At 33.6% G+C, this 25,217-nt stretch overlaps 1 protein-coding gene across 9 annotated transcripts in view; it reads left to right on the top strand.

Annotated features, from left to right (window-relative positions):
- NBEAL1 (neurobeachin like 1) overlaps window positions 1-24,867 on the top strand; it is a 151,048-nt gene extending 126,181 nt beyond the window's left edge. For 6 of the 9 annotated variants that reach the window (XM_043910339.1, XM_043910337.1, XM_043910341.1 and 3 more), the window contains 10 exons: window positions 2,271-2,368; window positions 4,880-4,996; window positions 8,963-9,052; window positions 10,359-10,468; window positions 10,912-11,084; window positions 12,060-12,154; window positions 15,377-15,493; window positions 15,872-16,033; window positions 17,056-17,204; window positions 19,680-19,985. In XM_043910339.1, coding sequence (XP_043766274.1) covers window positions 2,271-2,368; window positions 4,880-4,996; window positions 8,963-9,052; window positions 10,359-10,468; window positions 10,912-11,084; window positions 12,060-12,154; window positions 15,377-15,493; window positions 15,872-16,033; window positions 17,056-17,204; window positions 19,680-19,956 — 1,388 coding nt within the window. In that variant the 3' untranslated portion in view covers window positions 19,957-19,985. Of the gene's footprint in view, window positions 1-2,270; window positions 2,369-4,879; window positions 4,997-8,962; window positions 9,053-10,358; window positions 10,469-10,911; window positions 11,085-12,059; window positions 12,155-15,376; window positions 15,494-15,871; window positions 16,034-17,055; window positions 17,205-19,679; window positions 19,986-22,814 lie in introns of those variants that run through there. The other 3 variants (XM_043910343.1, XM_043910340.1, XM_043910344.1) reach the window with 1 other exon arrangement.
- Window positions 24,868-25,217: the final 350 nt, after the last annotated feature.

Raw genomic sequence — 25,217 nt, 5'->3', positions numbered from 1 at the left:
ACAACGGAACCCGCGTGCTGCAACTAGAGAAACCCTGTGCACCACATTGAAGACCCAGCACAGCCAAAAAATTAAAAATAAATAATTAAAAGAAAACCAACCAACTACTTGTGGGGGGTTATCAAGATGGTGGAGTAGTAGGATGTGAAACTCACTTCCTCCCACAAAAAAAAAAACACACAAAAAAATAGCTTTACTGACCTTTTCTGTTTGAAAGAGTGCTTTTTTTAAACAATAGTTTCATTTATCCCATCTCTAAATTTAAACATCCATTTGATCATGATTTGACTCAAAATATGGAGAATGAAATCTACTTGGCCTCAGTGGAAAGAAAATATAATGAGTTGTCAGCACCAAATCTGCTGTATATTATCTCTTATCATAGATTCATAGTCAACTTCATCTTAGTTTTAACATAGAAGATTGAACTTCTCTTTAAACTTGAATGGAAAATATCTCCATAAAATATTTTAATCAAATAAATTCTATCTTACATAAGGAATTTGAGATGCTTTAAAGCTAGGAAGAGATGACAGAAATAACCACAATATTTTTCTTGAAGGGACATGTAGAATTTATGAACTATCATGGAATTATTATGTTCCAAATGTGTACTAGAACTTCTAAACAGGTTTTCTTTAGGATGAATGAAAATGAATGTAAAGGTTGAGATAACAAGGCCTCATACGTCTTTTAAGTGTGAGCAACCCCAACCCTTTTGGATAGTAATATCCTGAGAAGCCTTGGCGAAGCTGCTTCATCTTTATGCTATAAATAGTTGGGTTGAGTACTGGTGGAAATAAGAGGTAAATATTTGCCATTGTTGCTGTGTTCGTTGTTTAGTTGCTAAGTTGTATCTGACTCTTGCTACCCCATGGACTATAGCCTGCCAGGCTCCCCTGTCCATGGGATTTTCCAGGCAAGAATACTGGACTGGGTTGCCCTTTCCTTCTCCAGAGTGCTGCTTAAAAAAAAACAATAGTTAGGTACATATATGCAAATCAAATTATAAGGATCAAATATTGGTGGTATTAAATATTTTGATCTCTGGCCATGTGTCCTGTTTGGGCAAGTCTGAATATACAGTATTAAATTGTTAACACACTTTATAGAAGACATTTTAGAATTATGAATGAAATATTTTCCAGTGATAATAAGATGACATTATTTGAGCAAACTCTGGAGATCGTGAAGAATAGAGGAGCCTGGCGTGCTGCAGTCCATGGGGTTGCAAAGTCAGATGTGACTTAGCAAGTAAACAACATTCTAATGTCTAACTCAGGATCAAGTGCATTTTCTGAAGGCTTTGAAAGGCTTAAGAAGAATTTCTTCTGTATATTTTTGTTTATTTTATTTTTGATTGTACTGGGTCTTTGTTGCCTCATGTAGTCTTTTTCTAATTGTTATGAGAGAGGCTGCTTCTCGGGGTGGTGCACGGGCTTCTCATCGCAGGGGCTTCTCTTGTTGTGGGGCACAGGCTCTGGGCGTATGGGCTTCAGTCTTGTGGCACACAGGCTGAGTTGCACCGCTTCATGTGGAATCTTCACAGATCAGGAATAGAACTCATGTCACCTGCAGTGGCCGGCAGATTCTTATCCACTGTACACCAGGGAAGTCCGGGAGTTCTTTTCTAATCCTTCCGTAGAGCTATTAGTTCTAAAGATCATGAATGGTATGAAGTTTTGTGAATTGAACAGAGCCCACTTGACTTTCGGTAAATAGACTTTACCTTACTTGGTTCATTTGGTAACAGTTTTGTAGGGAGGTAGCATAACATGGTGGTTAGGAGCATAGATTTTGAAATCAGACATTACCTACTTCGGTCAAATACTAGCCATGTAACAATCCCTATTGAGTATGACTTGGTATAATCAGTTTGCCAGAACATCACTTTTCCCAACTTTTATTAGACAGACAGTATAGCAGCGTTTTTGTGTGGTTATTACACTTGTTTCAGCTTAACTATCATGAAGAAAGCAATCAGGTGTACAATGAGTATAGTGTGTGTTTTTCCAAGAGAAACTTTTATAGACTTTTATAGAGACTTCTATAGTTAACTTTTGTTTAAAACCTTTTTAGTTGTAAATAGTGGGTGGAATTTATTTTTATGCATATTTAATATCTGAAGTGTTACTGATTTTTTAAAAATTTTACTTCTTTCCATTCAGAATATTTTGTTGAAAATATACTAATCAGTCTCTGATATTTTAAACAGTTGCGTGGCTTACTGATTTGTTTTTACTGTTTTGGCTTCTCTTTCTTGGTTTTAGGAGCTGTGGATCTGGATGCCTTAACAGATGAGAAGGAAAGAAAAGCCTTAGAAGGGATGATTAACAATTTTGGACAAACACCTTGTCAACTGTTAAAGGTAAAGCCTAAAAGTTACTAATTACATAAGTCTAGAATTTAATTGCTAAGGAATAGTACTACCAGTATTTTCAATAATTTTATGATTTAAAACTTCATTTCAGAATTATCTAGAATTTGGAAAAAAATTATACTGTGACTAAAAAAAAGTAAATTTAAATGATTCTTCCTATTTTGAATAACAAACTATTACAGTCGAAATCCACATATTCAATCAATTTCTCTTGAGTCACAAATGATTTATATTTACTCAAAAAGCCAGTCGCCTTTGTTTAGTTACCTCTTGAGAGGAAAAGGTGAGGTTGAAGGCCACTGTCAGGGGAGCTATTATTCCCTTCTTTGTTTAAACGGAGAAGGAGGACTTCCCTGGTGATCCAGTGGTTAAGAATCTACACTGCCAGTGCAGGGGCCACCGGTTCGATCCCTGTTTGTCCGCAGAGGGAAAAAAGGAGAGAGAGAGAAGGAAAAAAAATTCTCATAGAAGTTAGTCTAGTATTAGTTCTCAAAGACATTTTTATCTTTGTTAGTGTGAATTTAGAAATGAAGAATACATAATAATACAACATTTATTAAGTTGATACTGTCCTGTGCTACCACTGTGCTAAGACCTAACCCTCACAGTAAATATTCAAAAATTGTCCTTATTTTTTAGATGATAAAGTTCTATTTCATAGAAATTAATACCTAGCCTTAGAAAAGTCAAGTACTTTTTCCACCTTTACACAGCTAGAATGAGACTGAGGCAGAATTTGGATGCTTGATCATCTAACTCCGAAGTCTTTCTGCCATCCCATGTTCCCTCTGAATTAATAGCTGTAAGCCCCCTTGTTGAACTTGTAGATCATTTTTCCAGTTCTTGTGGTTTGTTGTTTATATCCTAATTATGACATTTTCTGACTTAGTTGTTTATTTATCCATCTGCCTCACTATATTATAGCTATGTTAAAGGCAATAACCTTCTTTTAATCATTTTTGTATTTTTCTTGCATATAATTTGTGTGCAGTAAATATTTGTTGAATTGACATCTCCATAGCTATAATCACAAAGTTATATCTGAATTCTGGCTTATAGATGTACTTTATTAATTCATTGATCAGACTGAGCTTTATAATTGTTACTGTTCATGAGCAACAGTTTATTTGAAGTCTCCAATATTGATCTTTATAGAATATCCATATTTGAAATCGGTGCTTTAAACCTTATCTGCTGACAGTCAGGTAAAAGTAACAGAATAACAGAACACTTGATTGGACTTTGAAATAGATTCTATAGTAATTTTGCAGCAGCTTAACTTTTTTTTTTTTTAACAAAGGTAGTGTGAATTAGTTTTTATGATTAAAAAAGTCACTAAAAATCGGTTTTTGATTTCAAATAAAGTGAATACTCACATGGTTAATTGAGAGCTAAATATTGAATTAGAGCTGTCAGGTCTATTTCCCATGATTTAATGTTTTGGAGAACACTCTTGAGAGTCCCCTGGATTGCAAAGCGATCAGACCAGTCAGTCCTATAGGAAATCAGCCCTGACCATTCAGGAAGGACTGATGATAAGGCTGAAACTCCAGTACTTCGGTCACCTGATGCAACGAGTTGACTCATTGGAAAAGACCGTGATGTTGGGAAAGATTGGAGGCAAAAGGAGAGGGAAACGGCAGAGGATGATGTGGTTAGATAGTATCACAGACTCAATGGACATAAATTTGAGCACACTCCAGGAAAAAGTGCTGCAGTCCATGGGGTTGCATAGAGTCAGACACAGCTTAGTGACTGAACAACAGTGATATTTTACAGTAGAGACAGAAGCATCCTCTTTAGATAGAATTCCATTCTGCATTTTACTGTGGCATTGGAATATTAATTTGACTTTTAATTCTCTTATTTAAAAAGGTGATACTGTCTTTTGTTTGTGACATAAAATCTAAGAAATAATAATTTATTTGAAAAGCAATACAGCAATATCTGTAATTCAATTCCAAAAATATGGACATTCAGATCTTATTTCAAGAATTATAAAGATTCACCCATTTTATAAACTTTGACTTTTGAATAATCCATTTAAGTTTACCACTATATATACATCAGCATGTACCATATTTATGATACTCTTCTACATGTTTAAAATCCAAAACTGAATGTGATTTAGTTTCTTACTTTAAGATACCTATTGTCTGGTTGGAAAAAACCATAACCAACTATATATAATCCAACATAAAAAGAAATAAGTACTGAATAAAATGCTAAATAATGTACAGAGGAAAATAATGAAAGAGAATAATTAATTACTTTTGACTTAGAAATTCAAGGGAGGTATCAGTAAGAAAGACTGTAGAAGTAGGGTTTCTCTAGGAATGAAGAGAGCTGAACTCTGCTCAGGAAATTGTCTGAGCAGTTCAAGTTGTCAACAGTGTATACAATATAATCCATTGAAGCTAGAGTCCAGTATGTATGAGGGAATATAGTGAGAGGCGTTTTAATGTAATTATGAATTATTTTTTCTTAATTTTTTTTAAGGAACCACACCCTTCTAGATTATCAGCAGAGGAAGCAGTACAGAAGCAAGCCAAAACAGACACTTCAACATTTAACCTATTTCAACACCTCCCTGAACTCAAGTCATTTTTTATAGAGGTAATCTCCAACTTGATAACATCAATGGGTTTTCTCTATAACTTCTATACACTTCCACATTCCTTTTATACCTTAATGGAGAGTATAGGTGTTAACTCTTAATCCAAAATAGTAAATAATTTTTCACTTTTATGTTCTTAGAATTTTTTAAACAACCTTGTTGAACGCTTTTGTTTGCTGCTGAACTTTTTCTCCTGGCTTTCTCTCTTCTAGTTTCATGTCTTCCTGAAGGAAACGTAAGAAGAAAGGATAATTTGATTTAAATGGCTTCTTGTGTCAGTTGAGATGACACATAGAGGAAATCTAAAATAACTCGTAATTATAGTGTCTATTCATATATAAAACATGGCCCATGAGTCAACTTGTTAACTGCTAATATCAGAAGGAATAGTCAGTGAAGCAAGATAAGTAGTTAATGCAGTTCTTGAAAGAGTATGTTCAAATTCAAATGTTTAAATATACATATTGAGTTACAGTTGATCCTTGAACAATACATGGTTGAACAGTGTGGGTATACTTATAAATGGGTTTTTTTCAATAGTAAGTACTAGAGGTACTACATAATCTCTGGTTGGTTGAGTTTGTAGAGCAGCACTGCAGATAAGGAGGAACTGCAGGTACAGAGGGCTGACTATAAATTATATATAATACATGGAGAGTTGGCATCCCTGACCCTTGAGTTACTGAAGGGTCAGCTATTCTTTTGAATAGTTCAGAATGTGAATGTGAAATGCATTCATACCTATAAATGTGGTTAGAACAGATAATATTAACTCTTTTGAAAGAAGAAAAATGATAAAAAAGTATGAAGAATAGATTGAAGATGTACATAGAACGTGCAGTAACTCTTATGCAACAAAACAGAGGTTGGTAAATGTTTTCTTAAAGGGCCAGATAGTAAATATTTTGGGCTTTGTACCTACATATAATTTGAAGGTACTTAATTTCTTCCGGTAGTAAAATGGGACATGTTTTTGTGTCCCAGGGAAGCTCATTAGCAACTCAGCACCCAGCATATTTACCGGGGGTTAGTCACTGAAGTACCCTCTGCCTCAGTTCAGTTCAGTTCAGTTGCTCAGTCGTGTCCAACTCTTCGCGACCCCATGAATCGCAGCACACCAGGCCTCCCTGTCCATCACCAGCTCCTGGAGTTTACTCAAATTCATGTCCATCGAGTCAGTGATGCCATCCAGCCATCTCATCCTCTGTCGTCCCCTTCTCCTCCTGCCCCAATCCCTCCCAGCATCAGGGTCTTTTCCAGTGAGTCAGCTCTTCGCATGAGGTGGCCAAAGTACTGGAGTTTCAGCTTCAGCATCAGTCCTTCCAATGAACACCCAGGACTGATCTCCTTTAGGATGGACTGGTTGGATCTCCTTGCAGTCCAAGGGACTCTCAAGAGTCTTCTCCAACACCACAGTTCAAAAGCATCAATTCTTCAGCTCTCAGCTTTCTTCACAGTCCAACTCTCACATCCATACATGACCACTGGAAAAACCATAGCCTTGACTAGATGGACCTTTGTTGGCAAAGTAATGTCTCTGCTTTTTAATACGCTATCTGGGTTGTTCATAACTTTCCTTCCAAGGAGTGAGCGTCTTTTGATTTCATGGCTGCAGTCACCATCTGCAGTGATTTTGGAGTCCAAAAAAATAAAGTCTGACACTGTTTCCACTGTTTCCCCATCTATTTTCCATGAAGTGATGGGACCAGATGCCATGATCTTAGTTTTCTGAATGTTGAGCTTTAAGCCAACTTTTTCACTCTCCTCTTTCACTTTCATCAAGAGGCTCTTTAGTTCGTCTTCACTTTCTACCATAAGGGTGGTGTCATCTGCATATCTGAGGTTATTGATATTTCTCCTGGCAATCTTGATTCCAGCTTGTGCTTCTTCCAGCCCGCGTTTCTCATGATGTACTCTGCATGTAAGTTAAATAAGCAGGGTGACAATATACAGCCGTGACGTACTCCTTTTCCTATTTGGAACCAGTCCATTGTTCCATGTCCAGTTCTAACTGTCGCTTCCTGACCTGCATACAGATTTCTCAAGAGGCAGGTCAGGTGGTCTAGTATTCCCATCTCTTTCAGAATTTTCCACAGTTTCTTGTGATCCACACAGTTGAAGGCTTTGGCATAGTCAGTAAAGCAGAAATAGATGTTTTTCTGGAACTCTCTTGCTTTTTCGATGATCCAGCGGATGTTGGCAATTTGATCTCTGGTTCCTCTGCCTTTTCTAAAACCGGCTTGAAAATCTGGAAGTTCACGGTTCACATATTGCTGAAGCCTGGCTTGGAGAATTTTGAGCAGTACTTTACTAGCATTAAAGATTAGTGCAATTGTGCAGTAGTTTGAGCATTCTTTGGGATTGCCTTTCTTTGGGATTGGAATGAAAACTGAGCTTTCCCAGTCCTGTGGCCACTGATGAGTTTTCCCAATTTGCTGGCATATTGAGTGCAGCACTTTCACAGCATCATCTTTTAGGATTTGAAATAGCTCAACTGGAATTCCATCCCTTCCACTTCTGCCTAGCACATTCCAAATTCTAGACTCCCCAAAGAAAAGCAGGTATTTAGACAATTGTCTGTATAAACAGTCTAGACATAGTGAGCCACATGCATCATTGAAGATAAGTTTTATATCCATGTAAGGAATTCTTTGCCTGCCAAGTTCCCTGATGCCAGCCGATGGCCAACCTTGCACACAGCCTTCCTAAGGAGAGCAGTCTCAATTCTGCTATGTTATCTTTTTACTATACATAGAGTATCCCATAAATTCCTATTTGACCCCTAAATTGATGAACATGTAAGACTATATTTATTATGTAATTCTGATAAGTATTTTCACTGCGTCTAATCACTTAAGGAATTTTTATAGTGTAATACATTCTGGGTTCTATCTGCAGTGCAGTGGCATTTGCCCCTCTCTGCACCCAAGTTACATGGTAGCTTTCCTAGGGCCGGTATCTGGATTAGGATAAAGAATGCAATTGATATCCTTGGGTACCAGTAATTGTTAATCCCTTTGCATCATCGTACAAGAAGGTGTTTTCCACTCACTCATACAAAAAGAGAAGGCCTCTCTTAGGTCTCTTCATAGGTATTAAAATGGTGAAGAAAATTGATGTAGCAGTGGAAGCAAGAGCTTATTAAATGGATTTCTTCAGATTTCATTTCCATTTATGCTTGTTGAAATGTCAGTCATCTTCTCTTGATTAATTCACAGTATGAGGAGAAAAGATATATTCTAACTTCATATTGTTATAATTAATTAATTAGTTCATATAAACCTCTTAGAAAAGCACCTGGCGTGTAGTTTGTACCTAGTAATATTAGGTTATAATTTACCTCATAAATGTTAACTGTAATTTATGAACTATTTTCACATCAAGAAACTTACTTCAAATCCTTAAAATAATGGTAATGTAATAATGGTAATAATGTGATAAAATAATAAAATGATGTTTTCCAATGAGTGTCTTTATTTTCTGGTTCTTTTGTTCTGGCTTTTGTTGTGGCTCCTCAGGTAATGGAACAGATCTATTTTTTGAACGATAAACCCAAAAGGAAAAGTCTATAATATATAACTAGTTTTTCCATTTCACTCATTTGAATAATGTTTTCTTATAAAGTCTATATTTTCCACTTTATGTTCATGTCAGTATGCATGGGAAAAAGAAAGAGTTTAAATCATTGGCTGTTTTAAATGGTTGACACTGCTTGAAATCTGCATCCTTGTTTAACAGCAGGGTAGTGGAATACAAGAAGGGGATGGGTTTCAGAACTGTCAAGGATGCCATTATATAAAATTCCTTTCTTGTATTTTAAATTAACTGGTAATATGTTTGGGATAGAGTAAAATGCTATATTACAGGGTTTATCTTTATTTAAAGAAATAGAAGTTTTCAATAATTTGTATTTAATAAAGATATAGTGGAACCAGCCACTAAAACCTCTATCCTTTATTTTATAGGGAATTAGTGATGGTATTCCACTAGTAAAGGCAATTGTTCCCAAAAATCAGTCTCGTTCTTTTATGTCACAAGGAAGTCCTGAGTTACTGGTAAGTTGGTTTATACCTTTTTCAGACTGCCATGTCTATATCCATTAGAACTTACTGAAAAAATTAAGAAAATAAAAATTTTTTAAAGTCTTTTAAAAGGGAATTCCGTAGCCATCCATTGTTAGTGCTTTATGCTCCCACTGCACGGGGGATGGGTTTCATCCCCAGTTGCCTGGTTGGAGAACTAAGATCCCACATGCTGCTGAACATGACCAAAAAAAGAAAAAAAAGATAAAATTTTTATAGAATTAATTTGACCAAGTATAAAAATGTATCTTTTATTTACATAGCTTTTAAGTAGTTCTGTAATTCTAAACTTATTTTGGAATAATACATATGTGAAAATACCAGGAAATTTTGTATAAGAGAAGTATGCTATAGCATCTTATTAGATATTAAAATTTATCATAAAGCAGTGAAAATGAGATATAATACAAAATTGATAAAGGTCCAATCACCTGCAGGACATATTAGTGAGTATGTGAATTTTGTCATTTAATTCTCCTAACAATCCTGTGAGATAGGCACGATTATTATTTCCCTTTTACAGATGAGGATTAAATCTCAGAAGTCACTTGCTCAGAGTCACAAAGCTAGCAAGTAAGGGATCTGGGACCCTAGCAAATTGACCAAACATAGGTCTGTCTTATTTTATCACTTAGAGATGATAAGAATTTGAACATAGCACAGTGAACAGTAGAGATTCCAGAGTTAGACCTATTTTTCTAATTATGCTTATTGTGTGATTGCTTAGATAAAACTTCTTCAAAGATTAACAAAAATAATAAGTACTTTTTTTAAGTGGCAGAATTCTTAAGTTATCTGAATTTTTTTTTTTTTGGAAGTCTGTCACTTTTATCAAAGGGGAGAAAAACTTTCCATTTTTTAATGTAAATATTTACTATTACTGTCCCTCCTAAAAGGAGACCTCTTTAACAATTCTTCATAAATTCTGCTTACAATTTATGTTCTAAATGAGAAGCATTTTATTTTTGTGTTAAGACTTGATCCTTAATTTCTTCTGACTGCCAACTAATAGATGCTAGTATTTAAGAAATTTTAAGGAAAATAATCTTACTAAAGGAGGATGCATTGGGATAACTTTTTTGTAGTAGGGTAACAATGAGCTTTTTAACCATTTGAATTATTTTAAGACTTTTTTAATGAGTCTCATGTTTTAAGTACATAATCCTGCACTATTCCCTAAATGACGAATGCTAATAACATCATGTGGGCATTTAGTTATTTTGTGTTGCTTTCTTTAATCTTTTCATTTAAGGTTTGTCCTCATGTGTTTCTTTTCCAGATAACAGTAAGCATGAATTACATTATTGGAACCCATGGATGGCTGCCATATGACAGAAACATTTCTAATTACTTTACATTCATCAGGGATCAAACTGTGACAAATCCTAAGTAAGTAAATGGACATTTAAAACAAAACAGGTACCTTTAGTATCTTATTGCCAGGAAAAGCAAATAGATTAAAATTTCCAACTCCCAAGTTTTCTGTTCCTGACATCCCTTTATCTTGTCTTTATCCTTTGAGGCTATTTACAGAAATGACAGTCTTACTAAATTGGTTGTGAAAGTCAAGATTTAAATCTTTTTCACGCCTTCACCAATCCCACTTCCTTTACACTTAATCCTTGAGACTATATTGTTATATATATATTTTGTTTAATTAATATTAATAAGATTAATGTATTTTCTGAATGTATCATTTATTAATAGATATTTCAAATTGAACATTTGAACAGAAATATTTTTTATTTCTTTTGGGCGAGATTAAAAAAAATCATTGATATCAGTCTAAATGATCTTTTACAGAAGCGTCTAATATTTAATTGTGTTTACAGAACTCAGCGTAGTATGAATGGCCCTTTTGCTCCAGGGCTGGAGATCACTTCTAAGCTATTTATAGTATCACATGATGCGAAGTTGCTTTTTAGTGCTGGACACTGGGATAATAGCATTCAAGTGATGTCACTTACAAAAGGCAAACTTGTTTCACACAATATCAGACATATGGGTAAGCATTAACTCCCCCCACCCAAATTTTTGTTTTTGATTTCTAACCATAATAGTACGTGCCTCTTATATTATAAAAGGCATGAATTTTACCTTTGAAATTGAGTGAACTTTTTGATAAGAGTGTTATGAATATTCTTTAAGAGTGTCTAATGTATTTTGGGTATACTAAACATCATATAAATTAAATACAGCTTCACAGTATTGGAAAGATGCTAGGGTAAGTCTTTGAAAAAATTGGTTGATAGAATAAGAATTTTATGACAAAATGGTAAAAAAAAAAATCTCTCATAGTTGAATAAGAAGTCACCTGTTCTATTACTTTGTTAGTGGTAAAGCATGAGAGAGGTAAAATTGTTGAATATAGCTTAATCTGGTGCTTCCTAATATCTCAATCTTTTCAATGTAAGGATAAATCATTTAGTAGATTTTTTTTCCCCCAATAAAGCTGTTAAGAAAGGGAAATAGAGTCAGCTACTAATTCCATAGCAGTGACTTCCAAGATGTTGCTTAGCTCAGGTTTTTTCAGTTCAGGAAAAATATATTTTATATTGTGAACTTATGGTGTAATTTTGGTTAGGGACACATATTCAGTAGGATTGTAGTTCTGGTAGTAGTAGCAGGTAAATGGAGATGAGAGAGTGAGGGACAGAGGAGAGTATCAAAGTAAGTGGGGATTCATTTAAAGCTACTTAAACTCACGGCAAGCTTCTGACAGGCATATCTTGCCTTATGTCTAGTCGCCACCCTTGAAGAAAGGTGGCCGCAAAGAAGGCTCTCCTGTGTGATTTGAGTGACATCCTTTCCTGTGTCACTCTTTCCCAGCGCTTTTCCAGTGGCATCCCTACATTTCTCCCTGCTAGAGCAACTGATTTAGTGGTAGTTTGAACATAACCTAAAATTGCCCCTGTATTTCTGTTCCAGTCAAACTATGCCATTTCATTTTCTTTTTTTTTTACATTCTTTTTTCTTACAGATATTGTGACTTGTTTAGCTACAGATTACTGTGGAATACATTTGATTTCTGGTTCCAGAGATACTACCTGTATGATATGGCAGATTACCCAACAGGTAGTCACACATTTAAATAGTCTGGGTTTAGATCAGAAATTCTCCCTGGGAATACTACTGAGATGTCTTAATAGACAATGACTTTTTCTCTGACATTGAATGATTATTTGAGCTCCTTTGCCCTCTTTTACCCCTCATTCTGTTCTGTCTTAATCACCACTTTTTTTCTAGGTTTATTGTCCTGATTCATGACCTTATCTTGTATTACTTTCCAAAGATAGCTCCTTGTTAACTTCTTCTAGAAAAATGGTTATTTTTCTTGTCTTTGTTTACATAATATTCCTATTTTCCTTTCAAGTGGAAAAACTGGAAATTATAAATTTAGAATTTTCATCAACCATGTTGAGTACTCTCATGATAATGTTGATGCAAGGAAGTGTCTTTCTCTTTATGGCTTCTGGATTTTCTTCCTTGCTTAGAAAAATAAACAGGCTTTCTCTCCAAATTTATGAAAATATCTAAAATATTTCTTCTAATACTTTTCTTATTTTTTTACATTTTGATCTTTATTTCTAATTTTTATAATATAGAATATTTAATATATGTATTATTTATATATATACATTATATATATTATGTAACAATATAGAATATAAAAATACATGCTTTTATTTATGAGTAGAAGGTCATTTATGCCAACACAAATGATTACCCACTGAATTGAATCTTTTTCTAGATTTTCCTTTCTTCTATATCTATTCTGTGTCAACATCAAAATGACTTTATTTTAGTAGTTTTAATATTTGGTAAGGCAAATCTCTCACTGTGTTTCCTTTATTAAAGATTCTCAGCTATTCTTTTATGAGTTTTTATTCTTCCATATGAACTTTAAAAATATTTTAACTGTCCTCAAAAAATTTCATTTTGGTCTTAATGAAATTATATTTAATTTTTCTATTAATTTAGTGTGGATTGCCATTTTATAATTACTCATATCACAAAAGAGGAAATGTCTTTCTGTATTTGTTTCAGGTCTTTTTTCAATGTCCTTTGGTAAAATTTTTTAATAATTTTTCCCCCATTTAGGTCCTGTACTTGTTATGTTTACTTTTAACTATCGTTTTTTATGACTGCTTCAGTGGAATTTTAAAAATCGTTTTTATTTTTAACTGACTACTGCTAAAGAAGTTATTGATTTCTATACAGTTATCTTGTACCTAATCAGTTTACCAAATCCTTTTATCTAACCAAAATTATTAGTATTTCTTGAATTTTCTGAAAACAGGGTAAATACACATTCATGTGATCTGAAAATAATGGTAATTTTCTTTACTTTTTCTGATATACTAATTACTTCATTTCCTTACACTATTACATTGTTAGTGAATACAATACAGCACAAAAATTATAGTGAGCATTCCTGTCTTAATATCTGATTTTGATGAACTTGCCTTCACTGTTGTACCATTTAGTATACTGTTTGCTGTTAGGTTTCACTAGCTGTGGGTTTTGTGTTTTTTTTTTATACTTCAGTAGTTACCTTCTTTCTTTTTTTCTTTTTTTTGGTAACTTTTTAGTTTTAACAAAATTTCAGTTTACAGAAAAGACATACAGGTAGTACATTTTTGCCTTTGCCTTAGCATTCTCTCCCTATCTTTTTCCCCTATCTTATTTTTTTTTCCTGAACATTTTAAAAGCTGGAGACTTTATGTTCTTTACACCTAAACACACCAGTGTGTATTTTCTAAGAACAAACACTTTCTTATAGATAACCACAGTGCTATTATCAAAACTGAAACACTGAACATTTATACAATAACTTTATCTGATCCACAGTCCATGTTCTAATTTTGTTAGTAGTCCTAATCATGTTTTTTTCAGCTATTTTTCCCAGTTTCTCTTCCTTTTTTAATGTATAACTTTTTCTTTTACTTAAAAAAAAAAAATAATGTATTATGTTGGGAAATGTCCTAGTTTTGCACCATCCTTGAATTTCTATAATAAACCCATATACTTCATACTGTCTTGTTATATTTTACAGCAAGATTTTCTTTGCTAGTACTTTATTTTTCTACTTATATGTGAAAGAAATCTGTTTTTGTTCTATCTTTGCATGTTTAGCATTGGGATATGCAACTTTTATAAAATGAATTTGGGAAGAGTCCATCTTCTTTAAATAATATAGGAATTACTTGACTTTTAAAAATTAGATGGAGTACAGTAAGCACTCAGACTGATACTCTTAGAGGAAGACAGATATGACCCAAGTAATAGAGTGTCAGGGAGAATTCATCTACATTGTGTAACAGAGGTAGAAAGTCTGGACATTTATCCATGGTAATCATAAATCAAACACCATGGCAAGTACTCAAGCATTCTGTATCATAGAAAGTACTGTACCACACAAAGCATGCTACAAACAGATAAAGAAAATAACTCATATACAGAGAGATTGCCTGTAGTAAGTTGTGCTATTAGAGGAATAGAATAATAATATTAACTGAACAAAATAAGACCTCAAAGATGAAATTATAAACTAGCATAATAAAATGAAAGGGAGATTGCAGAAGAATCAAACTGAGATTAAAATAAATACCATTACAATTATAAATAAACCCAAAGCAGAAAAAGCAAAGAACAAATTTAATGTGACTGAAAAATCAAATTACTAGCATGGAAGAAAGATTTAAGGTAATCAAAGTAAATAGAAACAACAAAAGCAATTAGAAAAAGAATGATAGTTATAGAAATCAAAGACAAGTCAGCATAAAGATAATTGATGTCCCTGAAATAGGACTCCAATAAATAAAAAAGAAAGTATTCAGAGATGTAATAGAAAAGGTTTCTTTGAAGTAATGCACGCATGCTAAGTCGCTTCAGTCGTGTCCGACTCTGTGCGACCCCATGGACAGCAGACCTCCAGGCTCCTCCATCCACAGGATTCTCCAGGCAAGAATACTGGAGTGTGTTGCCATTTCCTTCTCCCCCAAAGGAAGAATAATTCTGTAAAGGGCGAACAATACACTTGTCTTAAAATTAATCCAAAGCAATCAACTTTGAAACTCTTCATATTATTAATATATTTTTGAGGATGAAAAGATTGAGAACCATTTGAGAATCCAAGGAGAAACCCAAGAACAAGTACTTCTGAAAATAGACTTAGTGATAAGAGCTAGTTGCAGTGTTGGTTTGTGACTAGACAGTTAAAATACAGTATAAGTTTTTTTTTTATAGAAAATAGTGTACAAGAGAGTGACCTTTGCTTCTCTGTGTTTATATTAGGGAGGTGTTCCTGTGGGCCTAGCATCCAAACCCTTTCAGATTCTGTACGGACACTCTGATGAGGTGCTGAGCGTCGCCATCAGCACCGAGCTAGACATGGCAGTGTCAGGATCACGGGTAAGACTGTACCTGTAAAAATACTGATTTTTTTTATGCAAATTCAGAAACAATATTTATGTTATATAGGAGAACTGGTGAAAGCATAGAAATGTTATGCTAAGTTTGTCCAGGACTTTGCAGAAGCAGAAGAATACAGCAAGAAAAAATTTAAAGAGACTGGATTCTATTTGTGGATTTCACAGGTCTTATTAGTTAAAAGAAGGCCATTTTATGAAATAAAATACCATTTGAAATTTCAAGATTGGAATTTTTCCTAAAGTACATGTATTATTCCTTGATGGAATAACCGTTTTCTCAGGTCCTTTCCCATATTTCTTTCTCTTGCTCAGTTTTTTTCTTATTCTGTTTTTATTTTCTAATATTTTCTGTGTGTAGGATGGCACTGTGATTATACATACCATTCAGAAGGGTCAGTACATGCGGACTTTACGACCGCCTTGTGAGAGTTCTCTGCTCCTGACCATTCCCAATTTGGCTGTGTCTTGGGAAGGACATGTTGTCATCTACTCCAGCATTGAAGAAAGTACCACTCTCAAGGTATATAACACTTTCATGCAGTACGGCTAGACCATTAATGAGATTGGCTTCTCCTTTCCACATTGTATACATTGTGTACATATGGGGCATTTTGAAGAAGGAAAGAGCTGCTGCTGCTGACTAAGTCACTTCAGTCATGTCCGACTCTGCGCGACCCCATAGACGGCAGCCCACCAGGCTCCCCTGTCCCTGGGATTCTCCAGGCAAGAACACTGGAGTGGGTTGCCATTTCCTTCTCCAATGCATGAAAGTGAAAAGTGAAAGTGAAGTCACTCAGTCGTGTCCAACTCTTTGCGACCCCATGGACTGCAGCCAACCAGGCTCCTCCGTCCATGGGATTTTCCAGGCAAGAGTACTGGAGTGGGGTGCCATTGCCTTCTCCGAAGGAAAGAGCACAGTATTTTTAAAAGAGTATTTTCCTTCCATCATGCAATTTGTTCATTCCCTATCACAATATTAGCCTCATTTTTTATTTTGTTTTAGGGTTTTTTATAGGCTTTGGAGAAGGAGATGGCAACCGATTCCAGTATTCTTGCCTGGGAAATCCCATGGACAGAGGAGCCTGTTGGGCTACAGTCCATGGGGTCCCAAAGAGTTGGACACAACTGAGCAAGTAACACTAACTAGCACTATAGGCCTATAGGGTTTCAGAAATAATTTCTAATTGTGTGGCAGTTCATAAGCTTAGATGGAAATTACTCTTTTTGCACAAGGCAGGGTATAAATAAACCATGAATTTTATATGTTTATTTCATTTCAGTGATAAAGCTTTTTAAAAATTACGAGAATTTTTAAAAATTATTTTGGAGGGGTGAGAGTTCTTGTTTAATATTTATTTACTTAGCAATCTGATTGAAGTCACTTTAGCAATATTGTCTACATACTTTCTCTTTAAGTATAACATATGTTTTTTTCCAGAATTTTAAACCCAGTCATCGTTCTGTTATTAGTCATAGTTTTAATTAGCAGTTCTGAAACTCAGTTTTAATTTAAGATCATTAAGTTTTCTTTAATCTTTGCAGGATAAGAATGCATTGCATTTGTTTTCTGTAAATGGCAAGCATCTAGGGTCCCAAGTCCTGAAGGAACAAGTATCAGATATATGTATAATTGGAGAGCACATTGTCACAGGCAGCTTACAAGGATTCCTGTCCATAAGAGATCTCCACAGGTAAATAATAAGAATTATTGAAGTATCACTTAGGAAAAGGCAGTAGTATTTTCAGAGAATAAAATCTGTAATCTAAGATTTCTAATCTTTTTATCATTTATTATGAACATGTTTTTTTTTGGTAACTATAAAAAAATTGGGGAAGCTAAATTATTTCTGGATTAGTAGATAAAACTTATATGTACATTTTAAACATGTAGAAAATTTTATGTTGTATACATTTTACCACAATTACAACAATTTTTTTAAATAGCCAAAAAAAAAACCCAATTTTCAAAGTGCCAAGCCTGCATTATGGATTTGGGAATATATCCAACTATAGCTTCGATTTTTAGGCAATAAGTTGGGTTGGGTTTTTTTTTAATTGAAGGAAAATTGCTTTACAGTGTCGTGTTGGTCCCTGCTGTACAAGGTGAATCAGTCGTAATTATACATACGGTCCCCTCGACTTGAGCCTCCCTCCCCTGCCTTCAGCCCAGCCCTCTAGGTTATCAGGGTGCCGTGCTGACTCCCTCAGTGATATAGTGAGTTCCCACTGGCCATCTGTTTTACACTTGACCAGATATATATCTTTGCTCCTTTCTCAATTTCTCCCACCCGCTGCTTCCCCTGCTGTGTCCACAAGTTCATTCTCTACATCTTCATCTCCATTCTTTCCCTGAAAATAGTTTCATCAGTACTGTTTTTCTAGATATGATATATATATATATATATATATATATATACACACACACACTCCAGTGTTCTTGCCCGGAGAATCGCAGGGATGGAGTCGCACAGAGTTGGACACGATTGAAGTGACTTAGCAGTAGCAGCACACGTTAATATATGATATTTGTTTTTCTCTTTCTCACTTCATTCTGTATAACAGACTCTAGGTTCATCCACCTCACTATTGCTGACTCAGATTTATTCTTTTTTATGACTGAGTAATGTTCCATCGTGTATATGTACCATATCTTCTGTATCCATTCATCTGCCGATGTACATTTATTTAGGTTGCCTCCATGTCTTGGCTATTGTAAATAGTATTGCAGTGAACACTGGGGTACACATGTCTTTTAGAATTGTGATTTGCTCAGGGTATATGCCCATTAGTAGGATTGCTGGGTCAAATGGTGAATTTATTTCTAGTTTTTTAAGGAATCTCCATACTGTTCTCCATAATGGCTGTATCATTTTACATTCCCACCAGCAGTGCAGGAGGGTTCCCTTTTCTCCACATCCTCTCCAGCATTTATTGTCTGTAGATTTTTTGGTGGTGGCCATTCTGACTGTATGAGGTAATACCTCATTATAGTTTTGATTTGCATTTCTCTAATGATGAGCAGTGTTGAGCATCTTTTCATGTGTTTATTGACCATCACTATGTCTTCTTTGCAGAGATTGTCTGTTTAGATCTTCTGCTCATTTTTTGTTTGAGTTGTTTGTAAAGTTGGGTTTAAAATATTTTTTTCAGTTGTAATCAAAGTCTTTTTCAGGCTAAAGTCTTTTTCATGAACATCTGTTCATGTTATGTATATGTGTGTTTAAAATTGGTGAAGGTCTTTTGTTATTTAACCCAGTGAAGGAAAAAATCTTTGTAAAGTAAATATGTTTTTAAGTTTGGTGTTCTTTATGTTTAACAACTTATATTCACAAAGCACTGTTTTCCCTTGCATGCCCAAATACATTCTTTTCTTTTCTTCTCTTTTAAACAACTTACTGTGACTTATTTATATGCCTCATAGTATCTTGGCCCCTCCCTAAACCCTTTCTTCTTAATAGTGTCCTGATCCAGAGTATTCTCTTACTGCCTTCATATCAAAATCACTTCTGTATCAATATCACTTTTGATTTTTATATTTTCCTTCTCATTTTTGTCATTCTTTCCCATGTGGTAGAGCATTAAGTCTACATTTCAATAATATCTTTCCAACATTTTGTGTTACAGCCCTGATTTTGGGGTATTGTTAGGAGAATCCCAAATTAGAAGAAATTAATGGGCTCTTTTAGCAAGTTAGTCTAGAGCATAGTGTGTACATCTAAAATTCTTCATTCTCTGATCATAAAAGCTGTGAGCATTTTTCATAATGGCATGTTACATCTTTATACCACATTATATTTTAAAATATATATTGCATCCTTTATGACAAAGCAAATATACCAATTTTATTGACCTTATTCCCCACCAGCACACTTTTTGGGCTATTACCCTTTTGTTTATCCAACTTTCATTTGTTAATCATTTCGTGAGAGCACATATAAATGGTTAGAGGGCAAACAGATGTTGGAAATAGAGAAAAACTGTATTAAGTATTTTGAGTAATGCTATAAATGTCGGCTCTTTTGTCACTCAGGTTTTCTGAACTTAAGTTCCTACATTTATAAAATTAGAATGTATAATTAGATGACTATTAAGTTATCTTCCAGTTATAAAGTTCTATGAATCCATTGTATATCTGTGTAATTATGTGTTTTTTATTTCTCTTCTAGTTTGAATCTCAGCATCAACCCATTAGCCATGCGCTCGCCTATCCACTGTGTTTGTGTAACCAAAGAATATAGCCATATTCTTGTAGGATTAGAAGATGGCAAATTGATTGTAGTGGGTGTTGGCAAGCCAGCTGAGGTAAAACCTAGCATCACGGATTTAGTTTCCCGTACTTTTGGGGATTCCCTTGGTTCTTCTTTAATCCAGCTGAATCAGACGTCTCCATTATGGATAAACAAACTGAAAAACAAATTTGATTTTTCCAAGTACAGTAAATGAAAGCAAATAAAGCTAGTATTCAAGAGTGATAGTTTTTTTTTTCCATTTATTTTTATTAGTTGGAGGCTAATTACTTTACAATATTGTAGTGGTTTTTGTCATACATTGACATGAATCAGCCATGGATTTACATGTGTTCCCCATCCCGATCCCCCCTCCCGCCTCCCTCTCCATCCCATCCCTCTGGGTCTTCCCAGTGCACCAGGCCCGAGCACTTGTCTCATGCATCCAGCCTGGGCTGGTGATCTGTTTCACCCTTGATAGTATACTTATTTCAATGCTGTTAAGAGTGATAGTTATTATATTATTGAAATCACATATTTAGCAGTTTTTATCTATAACTCTAGATGAGTAAGAAAGTTCTTTTATTCTGTCTTTCCAAATCTAGATTTAAAACCACACACTTGCATTTTTAATAGATATAAAAGCATTTATAAAAAATGAAATATACACTAAGCATCAAAACAATTTACTTTATTATTCTTTGGTAAATTTGGCCATGCTGTGTGGCTTGCAGGATCTTAGTTCCCTGAACAGGGATCCCACTTGATCCCTAGCAGTGAAAGCACTGAGCCCTAGACACTGGACTACAAGGGGATTGCCCAAACTATTTTAATTTCAGCAGATATTAAGCATGATTGTATATCAGTTGTACTTTTGTAAAAGTGGCTTCCTGGTTTTTACTTGGAACTACAAATATCCCCATATAATGTGCTAATTCTCAGTGAGTTTCCTATAGTTCCTATAAATTTATTTGCCAGTGGCTTATTAGTTACTGAATATTCAGATATCATAAATCTAAGACTATTCCTAAGAAAACTTAGTGGCTGTACTCCAAGTAATCTAGTGATTCTTTTTTTTTTCTAGTGATTCTTTTAGAAAATTTATTACATAGACTCATATTTAAGCATTATAAATTTTTATTGATATCATTGGTCTTTTCTGAGAAATCTAAAATACGACATCTATGGGGGTTATTTCAAGAGAAGACATTATTGAATAACATACTGTCATTGGTTATAATAAATCCATTATAGATCATATGAACCTCTTTGCCAGACACTTTCTTCCAGGATATTAATAAAAGAGGTCGTAATAAAGTGACTACAACAACATTTAGTTGCAGGCCTAATGGTTCCCCAAATAATGTCAGCATGTCTATATTTCAGTATTTCACTTACATTTAAAACATTATACACATTTTTACATTCAGTAATAGAGTTTCTTGAATAATATACTTCCCAAGTAATGATTTCCCTCCTGTCCTTTGCTAATGTGATGATTACTTGAGAACTCTGCTCAGATATTACTCTTTGAGTATGTTTATTTTCACTTTCTGTAGTTTACTCAAATGCCTTTAAATTTGCCCATCCTCCAACTCAGGTAATTTGTTAGCTTATGATTTTACTGAGGTTTTAAAAAATGAAATGCCCTTGTGCACACACATTTTAAAAAAATTAATTGGCCCTCAGCCCGCGAGGCCGCGCGCAGGCAGGTCCCGCGCTGCCCCGCGGGAGGGGCCAAAAAAAAAAAAAAAAAAAAAAAAATTAATTGGAAAAAAAATACCTAAATAGCTTCATTTCATAGGCCTAATAAGTCAATGTTCTGTATTATTTACCAAATAAGGTTTTGGTCCTCACCGAAAGGTTTATGTAGTCTACAACAATAGAATTTGAATTGTGTATAGATTTTGATTAAAAGTATTTTTTATCTGTTTTTACATCTTTGTGAAATTCATCTCCCATTAGCTGAATTATGGATCTACTTTAGTAAATAATATAATTGAATGCTCAGAATTCTGCATAATTAAAATGTTATGTGACATTTTATATAATTTTATGTAGAAATTAAATAGATCAGTAGTTATGAAGAGTTCTATTTCCACATCTATTTTTATCTAAAAGTAAAAAATGTTGGCTAATATTATTTTTAAATCATGTATCAGTTTTATACGTTATGCTGTCGTACAAAATCCATATTTGTAAATTAGATGTTAAAGTGGAACTAGATGAATAGAAATAATGGTTTTGAAAATACGTCTGGAAATGAAAATGCAAAGCAAACACGCCAAAATGTCTTTGCTTGAGGCCTGTCTTTTATCACTAATGAATGGACCCTAGAAAAGTAACCATTAAAAAAGGGTAGCATATAAAGCACCATTAAAAAGTAGATTGCTCTTGGGAAAGTAATTCCAACAAATCATATGGTTAGATAGAGAAATGTTATACTTTCAGAGGGGCATTAACCCACTGATTCAGTTAATTTTGATTAATAATTGTTATATTCCAAGAAGTGTGCTAAGTGGTAAAAAATTTAATGGTGGAAAAATGTGATTCTCACTTTAAAAGAGCTTATGCTGTTCTTATTTTCCAAATTACTTTTTATCATTCTATTGATAAAGAATTTTTAAATTTCTTAGATCAAACTATTTAAAAATTACTTTCTTTTCATCAAAATATTTTACTTTCTTCTTATGACTGTCATTAATAGTACTGTAATTAGGAGAAAAATCCTCAAAGCTATGTGTCTTATTAGAGAGATTAAGTATAATTTGAGATTATTTTAATGAAGTGAAATGTAGTTTTATAAATATATAATGTAAGGGAGTCTTGTAATTTTTATATAACTGGCACATTTAATTTAAAAATTTATACATTGGTATTTGATCTCTCTCAACTAAAAGACAGTGTAGAAAAGCCTTTCTTTAATTATTATTAAGAATCATTAAAATGTTAGTGATTCTGCTAACCAAACCTATTTATTTTATACTCTAAAAAATCATTGTCTTATTAATTTCATTTATTTTTTCTCATACTTAATAACATCTATTCTTAATTTCTCTGGATTACTTTAAACAGATGCGCTCAGGTCAGCTTTCTCGAAAATTGTGGGGATCTAGCAAACGGCTCAGCCAGATCTCAGCTGGAGAAACTGAATATAATACTCAAGATTCCAAGTGATTGTTATTTCTACCTTCTGTCATGGATAACTGAAATTTGATTTATCACTTTGTCACTTTAACCACATCTCTCAACTATCTCAAATGCTTCAGGTCTGTTATCCCTGAAAATCATTCAGGGTTTACCAAAATTTGGTATGGCATATGTATAAATTTAGTCATAGGTATTACTGTTATCCAGTTAAAATTCTTCTAGTTAACATCATTGAATCTATCTTATTAATTCTTAGTCTACACTAAGATGAATTTGAGAAAAGACATTTGATTAGATTTAGTGGTTTATTCCTAAGGATAATTAGATCTTTTTTTAAAAAATAAACTTCTAAAAATGAAGAAGTTAGATTCATCTCACTTACTCTAAACAGCATAAGTTGTACTTCTAATAAAAGAGTAGATAGAGATAATGGGACAGTTGAGAGATATGGCTTTTAATACATTCTTTAGTTAATCATTCTATTTACTGACCACCATATTTAAAATCCACAATTTATTTATGGAACTTCTGATCAGAGGTAATATTTGAAAAGCGTCTGTTGCATACTTGTATTTTTAAACTGGTACATTGGCTCATTCCACTACTACTTAGCATATTACTAATGAGAATTTATTGCAACATATTATCATCCTTAAATAATAAAGGTTGAGTACGAATAAAAGAAATTAGAGATACATTTTACAGATATATTTCACTAGTAGTAGAGTTAAGGAAAAATGCTAATTATGATTTTGACATTTGGGTCCTGTATAGCATTTGCAGCTCAATTTATATATGCAGAGTACAAAATTTCTTGGCTTTTTCTTTATTAAACACTATGTTTTCCCTCAATAATTTTTGGAGTTAGAAATGATACCCAAATAATTATGTTTTTACTTATTTCACATGATTGATGGACTGAAAAGAAATGCATAACTTAGTCATTTAGATATAGTAATTTAAAAAAATACACATTTCTGTTTCATGTTATGTATAATTTAGGATTACAATTAATTTTATTATACATCACTAGATGTTACATTATGCTTTGCTATTCAAGATTTTAAAGTACTGATAGATTTATTTTAGAATTCAAAGAGATTGTTAAACCTTGTACTTTTGTAAGGTCATGTTTTGAGTAGGGTCAGAAAGCTTTTACAACTATTTGAGTGTCCTTAATCTGAGATTCCACAGGTTTTGAGAGAATTTATGAATCCCTTAAAATTGTGAGGAAATTCTGTTTGTTAGCTGCCTTTTTTTCCCCTAGGAATGGGTGGTTGAGTGGCTTTCTAAATGGGGTCTGTGAAAAAAGAGGAGGAAAAAAAGAGACTTTTTACAACGATACCTTTTAAAGTAATAATATTCTTTTTTTATTCCACAAACCTTAGAATTCCTTATATCCAGTTGTCTTCTCAATTGAATCTTTGAAAAATTTTTCCTTTGCAGTCCTCTCCTGTTGCCTGTTGCCCACAGTTGTCAATACCCTTTTCTTTATAATCCTATGAGAGAGTAAAAAAATATGAAAAGTGAAGGATTCTGTAATAGGGAAACTATTTGATAACATTCAATCGGCTTGTATAAGAGCTAGCAAAAAGTTGTAGAAGAATATTCTTTCCAGTCATTTAAAATCCTCTTTTATCAGTAGAAAACTTATATTTACGTGAATCACACCGAAATAAACTGATGCAGCATAAAGTAGAACATCTGTGAATGTGAAGGTTTCCTTTTTTGAGGACTTCAGTAATTTGTGGTAAAAATGCCTCAAAACAAGTCAGTAGAGATAATTATGATATATTAAGATTAATTTCTTCTATTAGTTTTTTCATTCTTATAAAATATTCATCAATATTTTCATTTTTCATCTTATAAAATGTAGGTTATCCTCCAAAACCTATTTTGTAGGTTTGCAGTCAAGAGAATCAAAATGATTGATTTTTGGTATTTTAAATGTTGAAGTTTTTAAAAAAATGTTTCTAAATCGAAACTTTGGAAATGTTTCTTTTGCCTATTTAATCTAGAGATTTTGGTATAAGGATGCCTTCTTTATTTTTAAGGTTATTTAATACTGGTTTTGGAAGTTATTTTGGAAATTATTGGCTTTGGAAGTTACAGAAAAGTTTAACTTAGATTATTAGGGGGAAATTCCTAAATTTTTGGTACTTTGCTACTGTTTAGATGGAGTAACTGAACAAGCAGGGTTCATTTTATAGCACAAACATGAAGAAGCTTTGTTCACAGTAGATCTTCTGTCTAGAACAATAGTAGGTGTTCAGAGCAGTAAAATTCATCCTTACATTTTCCAAAAAGCGAAAACCAAAATCTCAAAAT

This window comes from Cervus elaphus, chromosome 8 (assembly GCF_910594005.1).
Source record: "Cervus elaphus chromosome 8, mCerEla1.1, whole genome shotgun sequence".
NCBI lineage: Eukaryota > Metazoa > Chordata > Mammalia > Artiodactyla > Cervidae > Cervus > Cervus elaphus.
This window is presented reverse-complemented; position numbering and strand designations above follow the sequence as displayed.